This window comes from Cydia strobilella, chromosome 18 (assembly GCF_947568885.1).
Source record: "Cydia strobilella chromosome 18, ilCydStro3.1, whole genome shotgun sequence".
Classification (NCBI taxonomy): domain Eukaryota; kingdom Metazoa; phylum Arthropoda; class Insecta; order Lepidoptera; family Tortricidae; genus Cydia; species Cydia strobilella.
The window spans coordinates 4134744-4150115 of record NC_086058.1 but is presented as its reverse complement, the minus strand read 5'-3'; the positions used below and the strand labels follow the sequence as shown (position 1 = coordinate 4150115).

At 41.4% G+C, this 15372-nt stretch overlaps 2 protein-coding genes across 2 annotated transcripts in view; both read left to right on the top strand.

Moving 5' to 3' along the window:
• Positions 1-15372, top strand: part of LOC134749432 (hemicentin-2-like) — a 318341-nt gene that overhangs the window by 223702 nt on the left and 79267 nt on the right. The window lies entirely within an intron of this gene.
• Positions 6715-8225, top strand: LOC134749348 (uncharacterized). The gene is made up of 2 exons (XM_063684267.1): positions 6715-7126; positions 7182-8225. Exon 2 carries the CDS (start codon positions 7210-7212, stop codon positions 8095-8097), a length of 888 nt encoding a protein of 295 aa, XP_063540337.1. The 5' UTR covers positions 6715-7126; positions 7182-7209; the 3' UTR covers positions 8098-8225.

The following is a 15372-nucleotide window of genomic DNA, read 5'->3' as shown; positions in this document are numbered from 1 at the left end:
TAGTTAACATAATCATTCCTACTGCTGGGTACAGGGGGCTTAGTCAAGATGACAAAGGTTGATATAAACTTAAATAATGTATGGAAATTGTCACGTGACTTTTCGTAAGAACTATAAACCCGATAACTAACGACCTCATGTGGTCGCGACCCTCAGCCATGAGGAACCGAGAAAGAAGATAACCCCGATACATTTAAACTTTTCTTTTTGGCGTTTGACGATGTACGGTTTTTATCATGGCTAGGCCCCCAGGCCACCCCCATCATGAGTGTCTGTGATCCTATTGGCCGCTGCATAATAAACTGTAATAGTAGATTGTTAACCCAGGGATGAAAGGCACTCATTTCTGCCGAGGTATTTTGGCGCTCGAACGCAGTGAGATGTATCTAAAATGCTCTAGTGCAGACACGTATCATTTTCTGCACACCTTTTAGAACAACAATGACCCTCTTTTAGAGCATGAGAAATGAAAAATATTTTACCTATACAAATGTATAAATTGTTTTACCCGAAAACGTTGAACAAAACTAAACATTACTCAGAAACAATAACTAAACGGAGATATAACAAAGCAATGTCAAAAGCAGAAATTTGTATTGGACATTTGAATTGCCTTTCAAAACTTGTATTTGAATTTAACCTACCCTAAAACAACCCACTCCAATTAGCCATTGTTTATTTTATCTTTTGTAGCAAATTACACTGATTGTATAACTAGCGCCCAGAACTAACAATATATCGTATTTAGCTACACAAGGTGAATATTTCGACGGGGTTACTTATCAATCTGTCCGTTGTCTGAGGGCCTACTGCGAACACCGAAGTTTGCAAATTGCGGGCATCTTTCTCTTTCACTAATTACGCCTTGATTGGAGTAAAAGAGAAAGATGCGCGCAATTTGCGAGCTTCTGTGTTCGGGTTAGGCCTTTTGTTGTAACAAGATCCCAAATTAACGGGTCTATTATCTATTAAGACGCTTAAACATACAAAACAACCCTACATATCTATTGAGTTCATCCTGCCGACCGCGCCAGTTAAGGGGCCCACCCATTACCAGTCCGCCGGACGATATCGGCCTGTCAGTTAGAACAAAAATTTGACAGTTCCGAACAACTGACAGGTGATTGAACCTTTAGATGATTCGATGAATAGATATGATATAATACATTTTCTAATTCGATACTTTGATTGCTCAATGAAATACGTACCAATCAATACTCAATCAATTTAATACTGAATTTAGAATTAAGACGTTCCCTGATTCGTTAAGGAATGAAGTTAAAATACAATGGAATATAAAATAAATATTTGGGGAAGATCTTACACAGATCCACCCAGATTCAAGCTAAGCAGAGCTTGTACTATAGGTACTGATCGACGACATTCGTACTTATATAAATAAATATGTACACTTAAATACATAATATCCATAACCCCGGAACCAATGTTTGTGATGAACACACAAACAAATGCCCTAACCGGAATTACTAGTACTAAGTGATTACTACTACTAATACTACTACTACTACTACTACTACTACTAGTCGATACCTATATCAATATAAAATTATTTTCTCACAAGAAATATTATATTCACGCTAGACTTAAAATAACAACGATTGTTGTACTTTTTTAAAGATGCACATATTTATCGATAAAGAACTACGATGCTTGATTTATTTCCTAGGAACTAATGAGGGCTAACGTGTATGAATTCGCCGCTAGGGGCGCTAGTGTAGATGGTGGTCTTTTCCATAGTTCGAAATGTCAAATGTCACTTGTCACTTCAATGACAATGACTGACAGCTGTTCTTTATTCTTTTGGACCACCATCAACAGAGGCGCCAACTGGTGAGCAAAAAAACGATAGCCCTCTTTGAAGGACCCTTCGCGCGTCGTATAGCATAATCGCATCAAATAATATAATGACGGCCAAAGTGGCCAAATATATCAAGGCACATCATTTCATGGTAACATAGGTGTGTTATCCACTTTGATCCAGACTGTACCCTCGGTTATAAGTTTCGTTATTTACTTATTTCCATCCGCTCTAAAGGAAATATCAAGATATAAAAGGCGCTAATATGGTCCAATAATACTCGTATAACATTTTTATTTAGATAAAATAACGACATTTGCAAAAGTATTCGATGAAGCAGTCAATCACCGACAGATTATTAATATGTTGTAACATGACATCACTAGTTTTGATCTCACATAGACAATTTACGCACACAATGAAATGCAATGTTTCATTATTGGTCGCATTTTTGAAGCTTGACAGTAAAGTTGTTGTTTCTCATCCAGTTCTGTGATAAAATCAGACAGTAATGCGGCGGCGAACGACACTCATTTTATCAAGAATATTGGCAGATACAGCGGTCTCAGCTGAAATATCGCAACAGTAATGCAGTTGTTTTTGACATTCGAATGTCACCTTTACTGTCGGACCCCGGCAGATATCCAGTGAACTAAATTAGTCAACAGCAACGTGTAAAATATATGTATACCTAGGTTTTAGCACTCAAACAGGCGTGGTCGGCGATCGCGACGCGTCAAATGCCGTGCATCCGCCGCTTTGTGGCCCGTTTGATATGAATCATTCATTGTATAACCTTTACCTTTCGAAATAGCAAAACCGCAGTTATCGATTCGAATGTGTAATGCCTTGTTTGCCTTTGAACCATTGTGTTTGTATTAGTTGCCGAAACTAATACAAATAGTTGCTGTAGTAAATTTGTTGAGTGTTTGCGTTAAGTGTCATTTTGTATGGGATTTAGTGTTTCCAAAACGTGTGCTTGGCGCGCTGTTCAAAATCCCATACAAAAATAGATATAACGCAAACGCGAGCGCACGTCACGCTATTGAATGAATTTTACACTTAGGGTTCTAAACTCTGGTTGATTATTATTGGGTACTTTACCTACACTAAATTAGTATAATAAGCTAAAGTAAATTAAAGCGGCTAAGTTGAAATGGGACTGGGCTGGTCATGTCTTCCGAATACCGGACGACTTGTGGGCCAAGTTAACCACGGAGTGGGAGCCCCACGAGTCTTACAGGAGATCCAGCTCTCGTCGGCGATGGCGGGATAACTTGGACTCCTTTTTGAGAGGCTGGCCAGATATAGCACTTAACAGAGATGAGTGGAAAAAGAGGGGGGAGGCCTTTGCCCAGCAGTGGGACACAGTGGGCTCTGAATAATAATAATAATAATACTTCAAAGAGCAAATTGAAACTTTGAAAAAGGGCGTCACGTACATCCCTTCGTTAAGGAAGCTTGCACCCTTTCTTGACGATCGTGGCTTCCTCAGGGTGGGGGGTCGTATCCCGCACTCTGACCTGCCGTACAATGCGAAGCATCCTTTATTGCTGCCGAAGCAAAGTAGGTTTACAAAGCTCTTGGTTGAATATTTTCATAAGAAATATTTACACACAGGTCCGCAGACCTTGCAAAATATTCTCAACCAGAGATATTGGATCGTATCGGCTCGTAGTCTTATTCGTTCCATTCATTCAAAGTGCAGGAGCTGCTACAAATGTAGACCCACTCTGCTGCAGCCTAAAATGGGTGACCTTCCAACAACTCGGCTGTTGCCTAATAAGGTGTTTGAGCATGTAGGTGTAGACCTGGCCGGACCTTTCTATATAAAGGAAAGCTTGCGGCGCAATGCCAAGATAGAGAAGGCTTATTTAGCGGTCTTCGTTTGCTTTTCAACTAAAGCCGTGCATTTAGAAACGCTCTCTTCTCTATCTGCCGATTGCTTTCTGGCTACTCTAGATAGATTCGTATCCCGTCGCGGTCTCTCGGCATGCTTTTATTCCGATTGTGGGACGAATTTCACAGCAGCCAGTAAACATCTTGCTGACGTTCAGAAATTTATGTCTGACAACAGCACTCAACAGGATATTTTAAACGGCTGCGCCCAGCGCTTGATTAACTGGCAGTTTAATCCTCCTAGTGCCCCTCACATGGGTGGTTTGTGGGAGAGCTGCGTTCGCATTGCGAAATATCATCTTGTGCGTGCTGTCGGTGACAAAGCTTTGACTTTTCAGGAGCTAACGACAATTTTCTGTAAAATTGAAGCCATAATGAACTCACGGCCATTATGTGCTCTTCCGGCTAGTGATAATCCTCACGAGTTTAATGTCTTAACTCCTGGACACTTCTTGATAGGCAAGAGTCTGACAGCTGTACCAGAGTATGATTTGCAATCTGTACCTGTAAATCGACTATCACGTTCGCAATATTTACAAAATTGCTCACAACTGTTTTGGAAGAAATGGAGCCAAGATTATTTACATACCTTACAGCAAAGGTCAAAATGGTTCACCTCGCCTCCCAATATTAATGTAGGAGACTTAGTGTTGGTCAAGGACGACCGAGTTTCTCCTTGCAGTTGGCCACTTGCAATTGTTCAACAAACACATCCCGGTTTAGACGGCATTGTGCGCAAGGTTACTCTGCGCACAAGAGCTAACAATTCCTTTTTGAGACCTGTTAATAAACTGTGTCCTCTGCCCTATACTCACTAAATCCCCTCTTTTTTTTCTCAATAATTGCATAGATTTTATTTCTCGCGCCTAAACATGCGCATGTTCTGTTTCTCTTATTTTCCTTATGTTTTGTGAGAAAGCCACATAGTGCTTTCGGTAGGGGGTGTTTAGTAAATGCTATATTAACTCATTGGAAGTAGCGCGGCTACTGGCCGGTCACAAAAGAGGTCTTAAAAAACATAATAACTAACGACGTCAGTGTCATAAAAAACGTGATAAAAACCTAACGCGAACGTATGAAATTAAAATAATTTAATAAATAATTAATTTAAATAATATAAATAACGTTTAAAATATCTTGAACCCACCATCACCGTGTCGGAGCAACGATTATCGGATCAGGTGCGCGTCATTCAGCGGCTAAAGCGTTTGGATGATGCGACACTTGATCGGCTTCGCCTGGAGGCTCTCTCTGCTCGCGCAGCCTCCGCCTCGGTGCGAGATCTGCCCGCCACGTCGCCGGATCCGGTGCCCGCACCCGACCTGGCACCGGGGGCGCCGCGGGTTGATTTTAGTACCGACGAGGTGGATTTTGCGAGTCAGAGCGTGAGTACATCTGCCAATGAGCAACTGAGGAGGACTTTGGAAGAGGCGATTACGCAGTATCGCGCCACAACCAACTCTAGGCCACGATTACCACGTCTGCCTATAAATAGACGCAATCTAGCGCTAGTGGGAGCCCTAAACGCTTTACTAGAGCCACATTTACGGACTAGTAAAGATTTAGATGATACGCACTCGATCATGTACTGCGCAGCCATCGCGGCGTGCCGTGTTGCTCGAGTCAAGTTTCCGGACGCTGAACGTGCACCTAGGACCGCCGGAGGTGTCCCTGCATGGCAAGCGCGGATTGAGCGACGTATCAACTCGTTTAGGACTCTCATTGCAAAGCTGATCTGCTTTAGGGGGGGCAACAACCGCCCCCGAGTAATGCGCTTTGTGAACCAGGCGTTCGCGGGGACGGATGTCAGGCCCCGCGACTACATAGCCAATGTCACAGAGCGCATCGACTTTCTAAAGCAGAAAGTCTATGCATGGGCAAACCGTATTCGCCGCTACAGAAAGCGTGTGGATCGATTCCAGCAGAATCGTCTTTTTCAAAGTGACCAAAGGAAGGTGTACCGAAGGTGGGAGGAAGCCGACTCTCGTGTGTCCGACGTGCGGCTACCGGATGCTACTGCCATGACTGATTTCTGGCGTAGCATCTGGTCAGTGCCTGTGGAACACACGGAGGGCGGTTGGATAGACGTTGTCGAACGTGAGTGCGAGAACATCGAACCTATGGGGGCTATCACCATCAGCCCCGATGACGTAAGTTGTGCCATTCGTACGACCCAGAACTGGAAAAGTCCTGGACCGGACGGATTGCACAACTTCTGGCTAAAATGGTTTCGATGCTCGCACGCACGGTTGGCAACGCAGTTCCAACAAGCCCTAGAGCTCGGTTCCCTCCCACCTTCCCTAACAACTGGTGTAACCTTCCTGCTCCACAAGTCCGGTAGTACCACGGAAGCAAAGAACTACAGACCCATCACGTGCTTGCCTACACTTTACAAGCTCCTTACATCCATTTTGAGAACAAAAATTAACGCGCACATTGTCGCTAACAACATTTTGGCCTCCGCTCAAAATGGATGTAGGGTTGGGTCCCGTGGTACTAAAGAGCTCCTCCTCATAGACATGACCATATGCCAGCAAGTTCGGCGGAACAGGGGGGCCCTCTCGGCCGCCTGGATTGACTATAAGAAGGCCTATGATTCGGTGCCTCACTCATGGCTGAAAAGGGTATTGGAGCTGTATAAACTTGATGCAGCTTTAATATCCTTCCTAAGTGCGTGTATGAGGCAGTGGATCACAGTCCTTCGTCAACCAGGAGGTGGAGATGACCGCCCTGGCCCGCAGGACTTTATAAGGATCGAGCGAGGAATATTTCAGGGTGACAGTCTGAGTCCCCTGTGGTTCTGCCTAGCTCTGAATCCCCTCAGCACCCTGCTGAAGGATTCAGGGTTAGGTTGCCAGCTTCGGAGAGAGGGTGAAGTCATTTCTCACCTTCTGTACATGGATGACCTCAAGCTATTTGCGCCAAATAACCAAGACTTGATGGTGCTATTAACAACCACAGAAGTTTTCAGTACCGCCATCAGAATGGAGTTTGGTGTCGATAAGTGTGCGGTTATGCATGTACAGCTGGGGGAGGTTGTAAATTCAACAAATTTACAACTTTCTGAGACAATGTCTTTCAGATCTATCTCTGAATCAGAAACCTATAAATACCTTGGTATGTCACAGTCGTTGGGTATTGAGGGCGAGGGTATTAGACGGTCGGTGAAGGAGCGCTTTTTCAGTCGGCTCACAAAAGTCCTTAACAGTCTTTTGTCAGGAGGCAATAAAGTGCGCGCCTTCAACGCCTGGGTAATGCCCATACTCATATACTCCTTTGGCATACTAAGGTGGACTCAGACCGAGCTGGACGCCCTGGATCGGAGGGTCCGTCTACTACTCACCACACACCGTATGCTACACCCACGCTCGTCAGTTATGAGATTGTACATCTCACGGAAGTGTGGAGGTCGAGGCTTCCTTAACGCCAAAGATCTCCACAACCGCGAGGTGTGCAATCTCAGGAATTATTTCCTTAACAACGAGTGTGGGATGCATCGTGATGTGGTGGCAGTGGACAGGCACTTCACGCCGCTCTCCTTGGCAAACGAGAACTGGCACAAACCTGTGGTACAAAGTGCTGCGGGCCGCAAGGCGGTATGGGAGAGTAAGGTGCTACACGGGCGGTTCTACAAGGCCCTCATGGGACCCGATGTAGACCTGCTCGCGTCGGTGAACTGGTTACGATTCGGGGACCTCTTCGGAGAAACCGAGGGTTTTGCCTGTGCAATTGCGGACGAAGTTATGATGACGAACAACTATCGGAAATATATCCTGAAGGACGGTACGGTCGACATTTGTCGGGCATGCCGCCGTCCCGGAGAGTCACTCAGGCATATCATTTCCGGTTGTTCTCATCTTGCTAACGGCGAGTACTTGCACAGACATAATCTCGTAGCCAGGATTATTCACCAGCAGCTTGCTCTTCTATACGGCCTTGTGGACTGCGAAGTACCGTACTACAAGTATTTACCTGTGCCAGTTCTCGAGAATGGTCGTGCCACGCTCTATTGGGATCGATCTATTATCACTGACAGGACTATTGTAGCCAATAAGCCTGACATTGTGATAATAGATCGATCGCAGCGCCGGGCCGTGCTCGTCGACATCACCATCCCCCATGATGAGAATCTCGTGAAAGCCGAGAAGGACAAGTCCAGTAAGTACCTAGACTTGGCTCAAGAGATAACCGCCATGTGGGATGTTGATTCGACGATCATTGTCCCGATAGTCGTTTCAGCGAACGGTCTCATAGCGAAGAGTCTCGACCAACACCTTGAGAGACTCTCGCTAGGTGGTTGGATCAAGGGTCAGATGCAGAAGGTGGTGATCTTGGACACGGCGCGGATAGTCCGCCGGTTCCTCTCTCTGCGGCCCTGACCACCGGCAGCTTGGGCCCTGCCCCGCTGCTGGCGGCACCCTAGGTTAGGTTTTTTATAATTTGTTTATATGTATTTTGTATTGTTTTGTAAGTGTTTTTATATTTTACTTTTATATGCATATTATAAAAAACCTAACGTAAGAAAAATAATAAATAAAGAGAATAATAATAAATTAAAGCTGACATGCTGTAGCAGCTTGAAATGGGTAGTGACACTTAATTTCCTTGACAAAAACCGTCTATGCCTACATTATAACCTTACCCGAGAAACAGCAAAACCCCAGTTATTGGTTTCTCGAATGTGGAATGCCTTGTTTGCCTTTGAACCATTGTATTACAGCGGACCAGCGGCCAGTGGAGTTTGTATTAGTTGAACTCTGTTTGTACTTAGACCATACATCGGGGTTTTCGGTGCGGGAATGTTTGACATTAGCCAAAGAGTAGGTATTGACTTAAAAACAGAATGTACTCTAGGAGGTTTCTATCTAATGAATAATAAATTAAACAAAAGATTTATTTTTTGTATTTGCTGCAAAACACAATTTTTACACCACACCAACAACGCTGGGAAAATAAAAACTGTAAAACATTACAAATCAAATCCGAATGAACGTTATTTAATACCTATCATTCAAAATCATCATTTAAAAGTCAATTCTACTCGCCGACATCAGAAATCAACCCTAGATTTGCATCATTAAAGATAAAGAGGGTCTTTACGAGCTTGTGTGGTGAAAATAAAATTGTTTCATAGTGTGTATAAAATTCACAGAGAGGTCGTTATTCATTAGGCATAATGTGATGTTTTCTTAGACTAACCTATCTGTTTATCTCTACTCTTACTCAAATCATTCCCGCACCGAAAACCCCGATGTATGACTTAGACGCAGTTTGTAATTTTATGCCCCGTTTGTTGTGCTTGACTACAGTTTAGAGGCGAGTGCAAGTACTAGTCCTAGTAACTTGCTTACCACATTTGAATCTTGTAAAAAAATCTTTAAAACAATCACACTACGGTACATTTGTATTTGACATTATTATAACTAGCAAGTCCCCCACTAACGAGCAACTATTTTTATTCGCCGTTGTATAATTGACACTATTGACATGACGAACTTGAACGCAAGTAGCAAATCAAGTAACTCGCTCAAGTACACTCCCCACTCTATGTGATATATTATGCGAGTATACCTATAAAACATATCGACCAAGCAAGCAAGCAAGGAGCAATTACTGTTTGTTCCCCGTTGTATAATTGACGTTGCCGTATTTAACTTTACTGTTTGCACGTACATAGTTACTGCTGCGGCCGCCGTTTTTAGGAACTGTGATTAGGGGGAGAATATTTATAGGACGCTTGCCTCTGCCTGTGACGTTGTCTATTTTGTTTCCTTAGCAAAACTATTAAAATGGCGGCCGATTTTCAAAATGGTCCTAGCGCGTTGAAATTTTATTCACGGAATCTCGGGGCCCTCTAGATTGGTATGGAAAAATAAAATTTCGAAAAAATCTAAGATGGCGGAAAAAATGGCTTCTTATTTTGTATGGCAACTTTTAAGCGGTGCGAGATGGGTGGAAGGTGCTCGACCAAATGTCATAGAGGGCCTCGAGACAAATTAAACTGCATCAAAAAATATTAAAAATGGCCGACTTCTTTTTTTTTTCAAGTTGGAGAATTGGCATGCGGCGAGCCGGGGGGCCCAAGATTACCATGTAATTTTATTTTTTTTTAAATCCTTATGTTGAGTTGTATAAATGTGAAAACCCTTGCATAATTATATATGCGGGTAGTTAGAAGAATTCGCGCAGCTAGGTATTAATTTCAACTTAAGCCAATCTTTCTCCGAGATCACAAGGACAATGTCGTCTTCGAAACGTCAGAGGTAATTATAAAGCTAATTTATACGCAAATTAGCCCCGTTTTAGTTATTATCAATATACAAAAACCGTGAAAATTTAAATCAAGTCTGTAAATTACCTACTTAATAAAAATAAATAAATAAAATGAAATAAAATAAAATTATATCGTAAGCATTGTATCTAAAAATATTTTAACATTAAGCGACATTTCCTCTACAAACAACTCGGCCGTCAAATATTGAACAAGAGATTTGATGACGGCACCGGCGCCATCTTTAAATTAGGTATATAGCTATCCCTGACAAAGCGGGCATCAGATACGGGTGTTTAATATTCATTTCTGAGAAATTCCCATTTCTTACAAGCACAGAAAATATATCAACGCAGAAAAATAACTAGGTGTAAAACCTGATAATGAAGATTTTGAAGGAACCATTTCAAAAACGTTATCTCAAGCGAGAAATATAAGATTTCTTTTCAAGTCTTGAGATACTTTATAAGACATAAGGGTGTCAGAAATTATACAAAATTGAACCTTATCACTTTAAGAATAATGTTCAAAATCAGGTGGGAAATATATTCCCTCTTCCTTATAAAGGCTTAAGCACCGATCCGTTAGCGGTGTTATTAGATCGCAATTGGCCCCATTGGCCTGGAGACTCCGCGAGAACCAGGAGATTGAAGATCTAGTGTCCGAGCCGAACATCATCGGAGAAACGAAAGCCGCCAGGCTCCGATGGCTCGGGCACGTAGTCCGGATGGGGGAAGATCGCGCAGTCTGGAGGGCGTACTCTGGAGTACCAAGTGGCCGAAGACTGTCTGGACGCCCTAGGTACCGCTGGAGAGACGAAGTGCAGAAAGACCTCAGCGAACTCGGCGCCGTCGACTGGACAGAAACGGCTTTGGACAGAGTACCATGGCGGTCTTTGGTGTCGAAGGCCAAGATCCACTTCGGGTCGTCGCACCACAGCAGTAAGTAAGTAAGTAATTGGCCCCATAGGTACATACAGGACTGTTCTAGAGATTACAACCTTTGGTCCTAGTTCGATTGTGCTATTATTTGAAGTCTCGCTACTGCTCTTAAATTTCTTGTGGCCCAAGTTACTCTGAAATAAATCGAGCTTTATAATGTAATGCTAGAAGCGATCCTCCAAGCTCAATCAATTGGAGACCGGCAAAGAACCTTTTGTTGTCCAATTACGATTTCTTTTGAAATCATCCAGAATACACTGATGCCTTTGAGTATTATTTATTTGCAGAGGTAAATAAACAAATATAAAAGTAATTTTTACGGCTCGGTGGGTAAATGTGTCGTATGCTGGGTTGAAATGGTTGATTAGCCTCAGGCAAAATCGATGACAGTACGTTTTGAGAATCGACAAGTAACTGACTTTTTATAGGGCAGTCAGTTGAAAATATTTTAGCATAATCATGGCAACGTGATACAAACAAAAGTTGTTATTTAGTTGAAGTTGATAAGCAGCCATGCTTGGCACAATACACCGACAATTTTTAGTCCTTCATACAGATAACCAGCGGCAAGCCATCAAAGCGAATACCTATGTCTCTTCTTGTATATGGAGACACATAGGTATTCGCTTTCCAGTGATGTAGAATAGTTATTTGTGCAAAAAGAGAGGAAAGTTCGTTTTTCTTGCGAGTGTTTATTTTGAGCCCCAAGAAAGCGAAAGATTCTATAATTGAATCACGAACGAAGCGAGTGATTCTAAGTTAGAATCTTGAGCATAGCGAGGGACCAAAAACACGAGCTGTAAAATAACTTTGCTCTCGTGTTGCACATAGATATAATTTTTCACCTCAGTAGTGAGAACATATTAAAGGTTAAAATGTATTTCGAATTACACATAATAATACAAATAAAAACGAATTTGTAATAGAAATATGAAGTGGCCTTCACTAAATTAAAAAGTTACTTTGTTTCACACCCTGGAGTGAGGAAAGTCGCACTTTCCTCACTAGGGAGTGACGAAAGTAGGCTTGTTCGAGCTGCTGAGGTGAAAAATATTTAGTCCCTATGATCTATGACGAGTTGCCGTCGGATTTAAAGACCACAAGGATGACAAAACAAACATAAAAAAATAAGTTACTATCTATTAAATTAAATAAAAGGTCAAATACAACCCTTATAATATATTGCATTTTTATACTGTACGCTCAGATTATAAAGTAAAGTTAACCCCTTACTTCATGTCGAAAATAAAAAAGTATTTGTTTAAAAATAAACATTAATAGCTATCAATAGAGTTGTAAAGGGTTAAGTAGATAAGTTTAGGTTTAAGATAAAATTAAGTTACATATCAAGCTTACACAAACGCAAAGGAACCTCGTCTGCCAACAAACCACTTTGTGGTTTGGCAGAAGAACATATGTTTTAGTTGTACGTAAGACCTTTGAATAAACGTTTTATTTTTTTTATTTTTAATGGCTTGCCGCTGATTATCTGTATGAAGGACTAACGGCGCGATTCGGGAACTGAATTAGAGATTCACTAGATATGAAATAGTAAAGATATGTGACATTTCACGGCAAAAGGTAGGCGGCTGGCGCTTACGTCGCATAGCTTCGCAAATTATTGCGGCGCTATGCGACGTAAGCGCCATTCAATATTAATTGGAGCGGCGTTAATAATAGCGTAAGCGCCAACCGCCGTAAGGTACCGTTACCCGTTACTAGTGAATCTAATTCAATTCCCGAATTGCGCCCTTAAAATTGCAATTTGTTGGATAGAAAGCCACAAATAGTCTCAATCTTTTAAAATCCCCCGATTTGAATATTTTGTCACTTAAGTTACTGTCTACGAGTTAAAATATTACAATATCGTATTTCGTTAAATGATTAATTTCATCGAGCACTGATTAATTTCTCAGCATAGTAACATGGATTTATTTGTTTGTGTTTATACCAAAAACAGGTTTTGTTTTAGAATTCGTACTATTTTATACCTATTTTTATTTACTCCACTCAAAAAAATACCGTTCATCATTCATCCATCCGATCAAAAATATTTTAGAAGAAAATTTAACTGGCTTAATATGTACATAATAAATATTAACAGAACAAAGTAAGGGAGTGTCATTTATAAACGACAAACTTTCATAGAAACTTGTCACTAATGATGGCATTGCCACACTTTATTGTTGTAAATGCCATACATAGTTAGCTTAATCCGAGTCTACTCCTTAACCAAAGTTATATCCGCACTCCGCAGTTATTGTCAGTAGCAATATTTTATCTCAGTTGCAAATTAACCTAGCTATTTACTAGTTAACTTAGTAATAATTCACCGGCTCCATTGTCTGGACCGCGGAGTCGCAATGGCCACTGTTTTAGTGATAAAGTGCTGTGGAAAACATTAAGTAATTTAATTTCGGTGGAGTTTTGCTCGTACTTTATACTTATCTTTCTCATTATACTTTTGGTTTAATATACAGTGCTCAGGAGGAACCCGTAATGGCTCCTCTACACGATGGGCCATCATACTGGCCCACTAAGATGAGCGTGTAAAGATGTGATAGATAGTGGTGTCGGATGGCTTATGGCGCAGCGGGATGTGTCGATTTTTCGTCTGCACATCAAAGGTAGTAGGCCAGCGATGGTGCGTACGCATCTATACGTGGCCCATTCCATAGTGTGTGCTCTCAACCATCGCATGGCCATCTCGCTGGTCCATCACTGGGCCATCGTGTAGAGGAGCCATATTTTACAGTGTGGGAAAAAATTGTGGGCCCTGGAGGGAAAGTACCTTAAATCATTCATCATCATCATTCATCATCATCTTCATCAGCTAGATCATTTTAGTTAAAGGAAACATTTTTAAGAAGAAACAAAACTGCATAGCGTATATGTCAGTGTTGACACAGTCACTGACAGTGTCAACACTGACATAAACGCTAACGACTACGTAACTTACGTTCTATACATCTCGCTCGCACAAATATGCGAAAGAATGTACGAGCGAGATGCATAGAAAGGAAGTTACGTTCACGCTAGCGTTTTTATGTCAGTGCCAAACTGGTAGTAGCTGTAACGATCTGCTATCTTCCCGCTAAACTTGGTGATTAGCGGGAAAAGGAATTGTATTTTACTTTTTAATAATTCTATCTTCACAGTCCGATCACACAACACTAAAGAATCACGGAACAATACCAATAACACAAATTAAAGGAGCCGTCGGACAGTTTAAAATAACTTTTAACTAGTTTTCTTTGCTAACAATAACTTTGCGATAATGGCCCCAGTTATAGACTCGGACAGTTGAACGTCCTAGATTCACTTGCAAGTTTTTATCAGATCTTGGAGTGTGAAGAGTCTTTAAATCGCACAGAACCGTGACGGAGGAAATTCTTCTTCTTCCTCCTCGCCACTTCCCGTTACGCGGGGTCGACTTGCTCGTCTGATAAGCGTCGTAGGGAGTTAGGCCGAGCTCCTTTATGTCTCTCTGGACATTCGTCATCTCTGGACATTCGTCATCTAGGTAGTCAGCGGCCTACCTCTCCCTCTTTCATACGCAGCCGTGGAAAGGCACTTTTTCACGACACGGTCTTCGGATCTACGCATTACATGGCCGTACCACCTTAGCCGTGACCAAAGATAGTATATATAACTGACCATATATAACTCCGTAATAGATGGATACGGTCTAAGGAAAAAACGTGCCTCGAAAATCAAGAAAACTTGATTCTCGTTCAGAGGGCGCTACTAGCTTTGGCCTACTGGCGTTGACGGTTTCGTTTGTTATTTAACAATTTTAATGCATATCAGTGAAAGAACATGGGTCAAAATCATAAAAATAATTAATGCAAATAAAAAAAATCTTTTATCCATATTTAAATACATTTTATCGTATTTTTATAAATTTTCATTTTTAGTTTTAAAGTGTGTCGACAGATGGCAGTGAATTTACTGGGGTTACAAAATTTACTATGACAGTAACGCTCTAGTATAAGTTACTCTATGGCCGTGACGGATGAAACTAATAATTATTATTACAAACGTTTTTATTTAATGCAACATAGAATACCAAAAAAAGAATTGTAGTGTGATGAAGACGATAAAGTGCCTAATGAAATGAACTAACAAACCTAAATTTTCACCCGAAATGCTCTTTGCCGTTTAAAAAACATCTGTATTTAACTACCTATCCTACCTATGAATATTAAATATACTTACCTACTCGACACACTATAGAGTAGATACACTATCTAGGTATTTAATTTATTGAATTAGCAAACATAATTACAGTATGTATGTTAATAATTAATATTACAAAGACCAGTCGTAGGTAAAACACGTGTAAAACACCCTGAGGAGGTTTGTATGTCGATGGGGAGTACAAACAATGTTTGGATTATTTCAATATCTAGTAGTACTTAAGTAGGTAGGTACTTAAAATG

What these genes read in the sequence shown, in the direction of transcription:
- LOC134749348 (XM_063684267.1), top strand. Translation starts at nt 7,210, where the DNA reads ATGCATCGTGATGTGGTGGCAGTGGACAGGCACTTCACGCCGCTCTCC.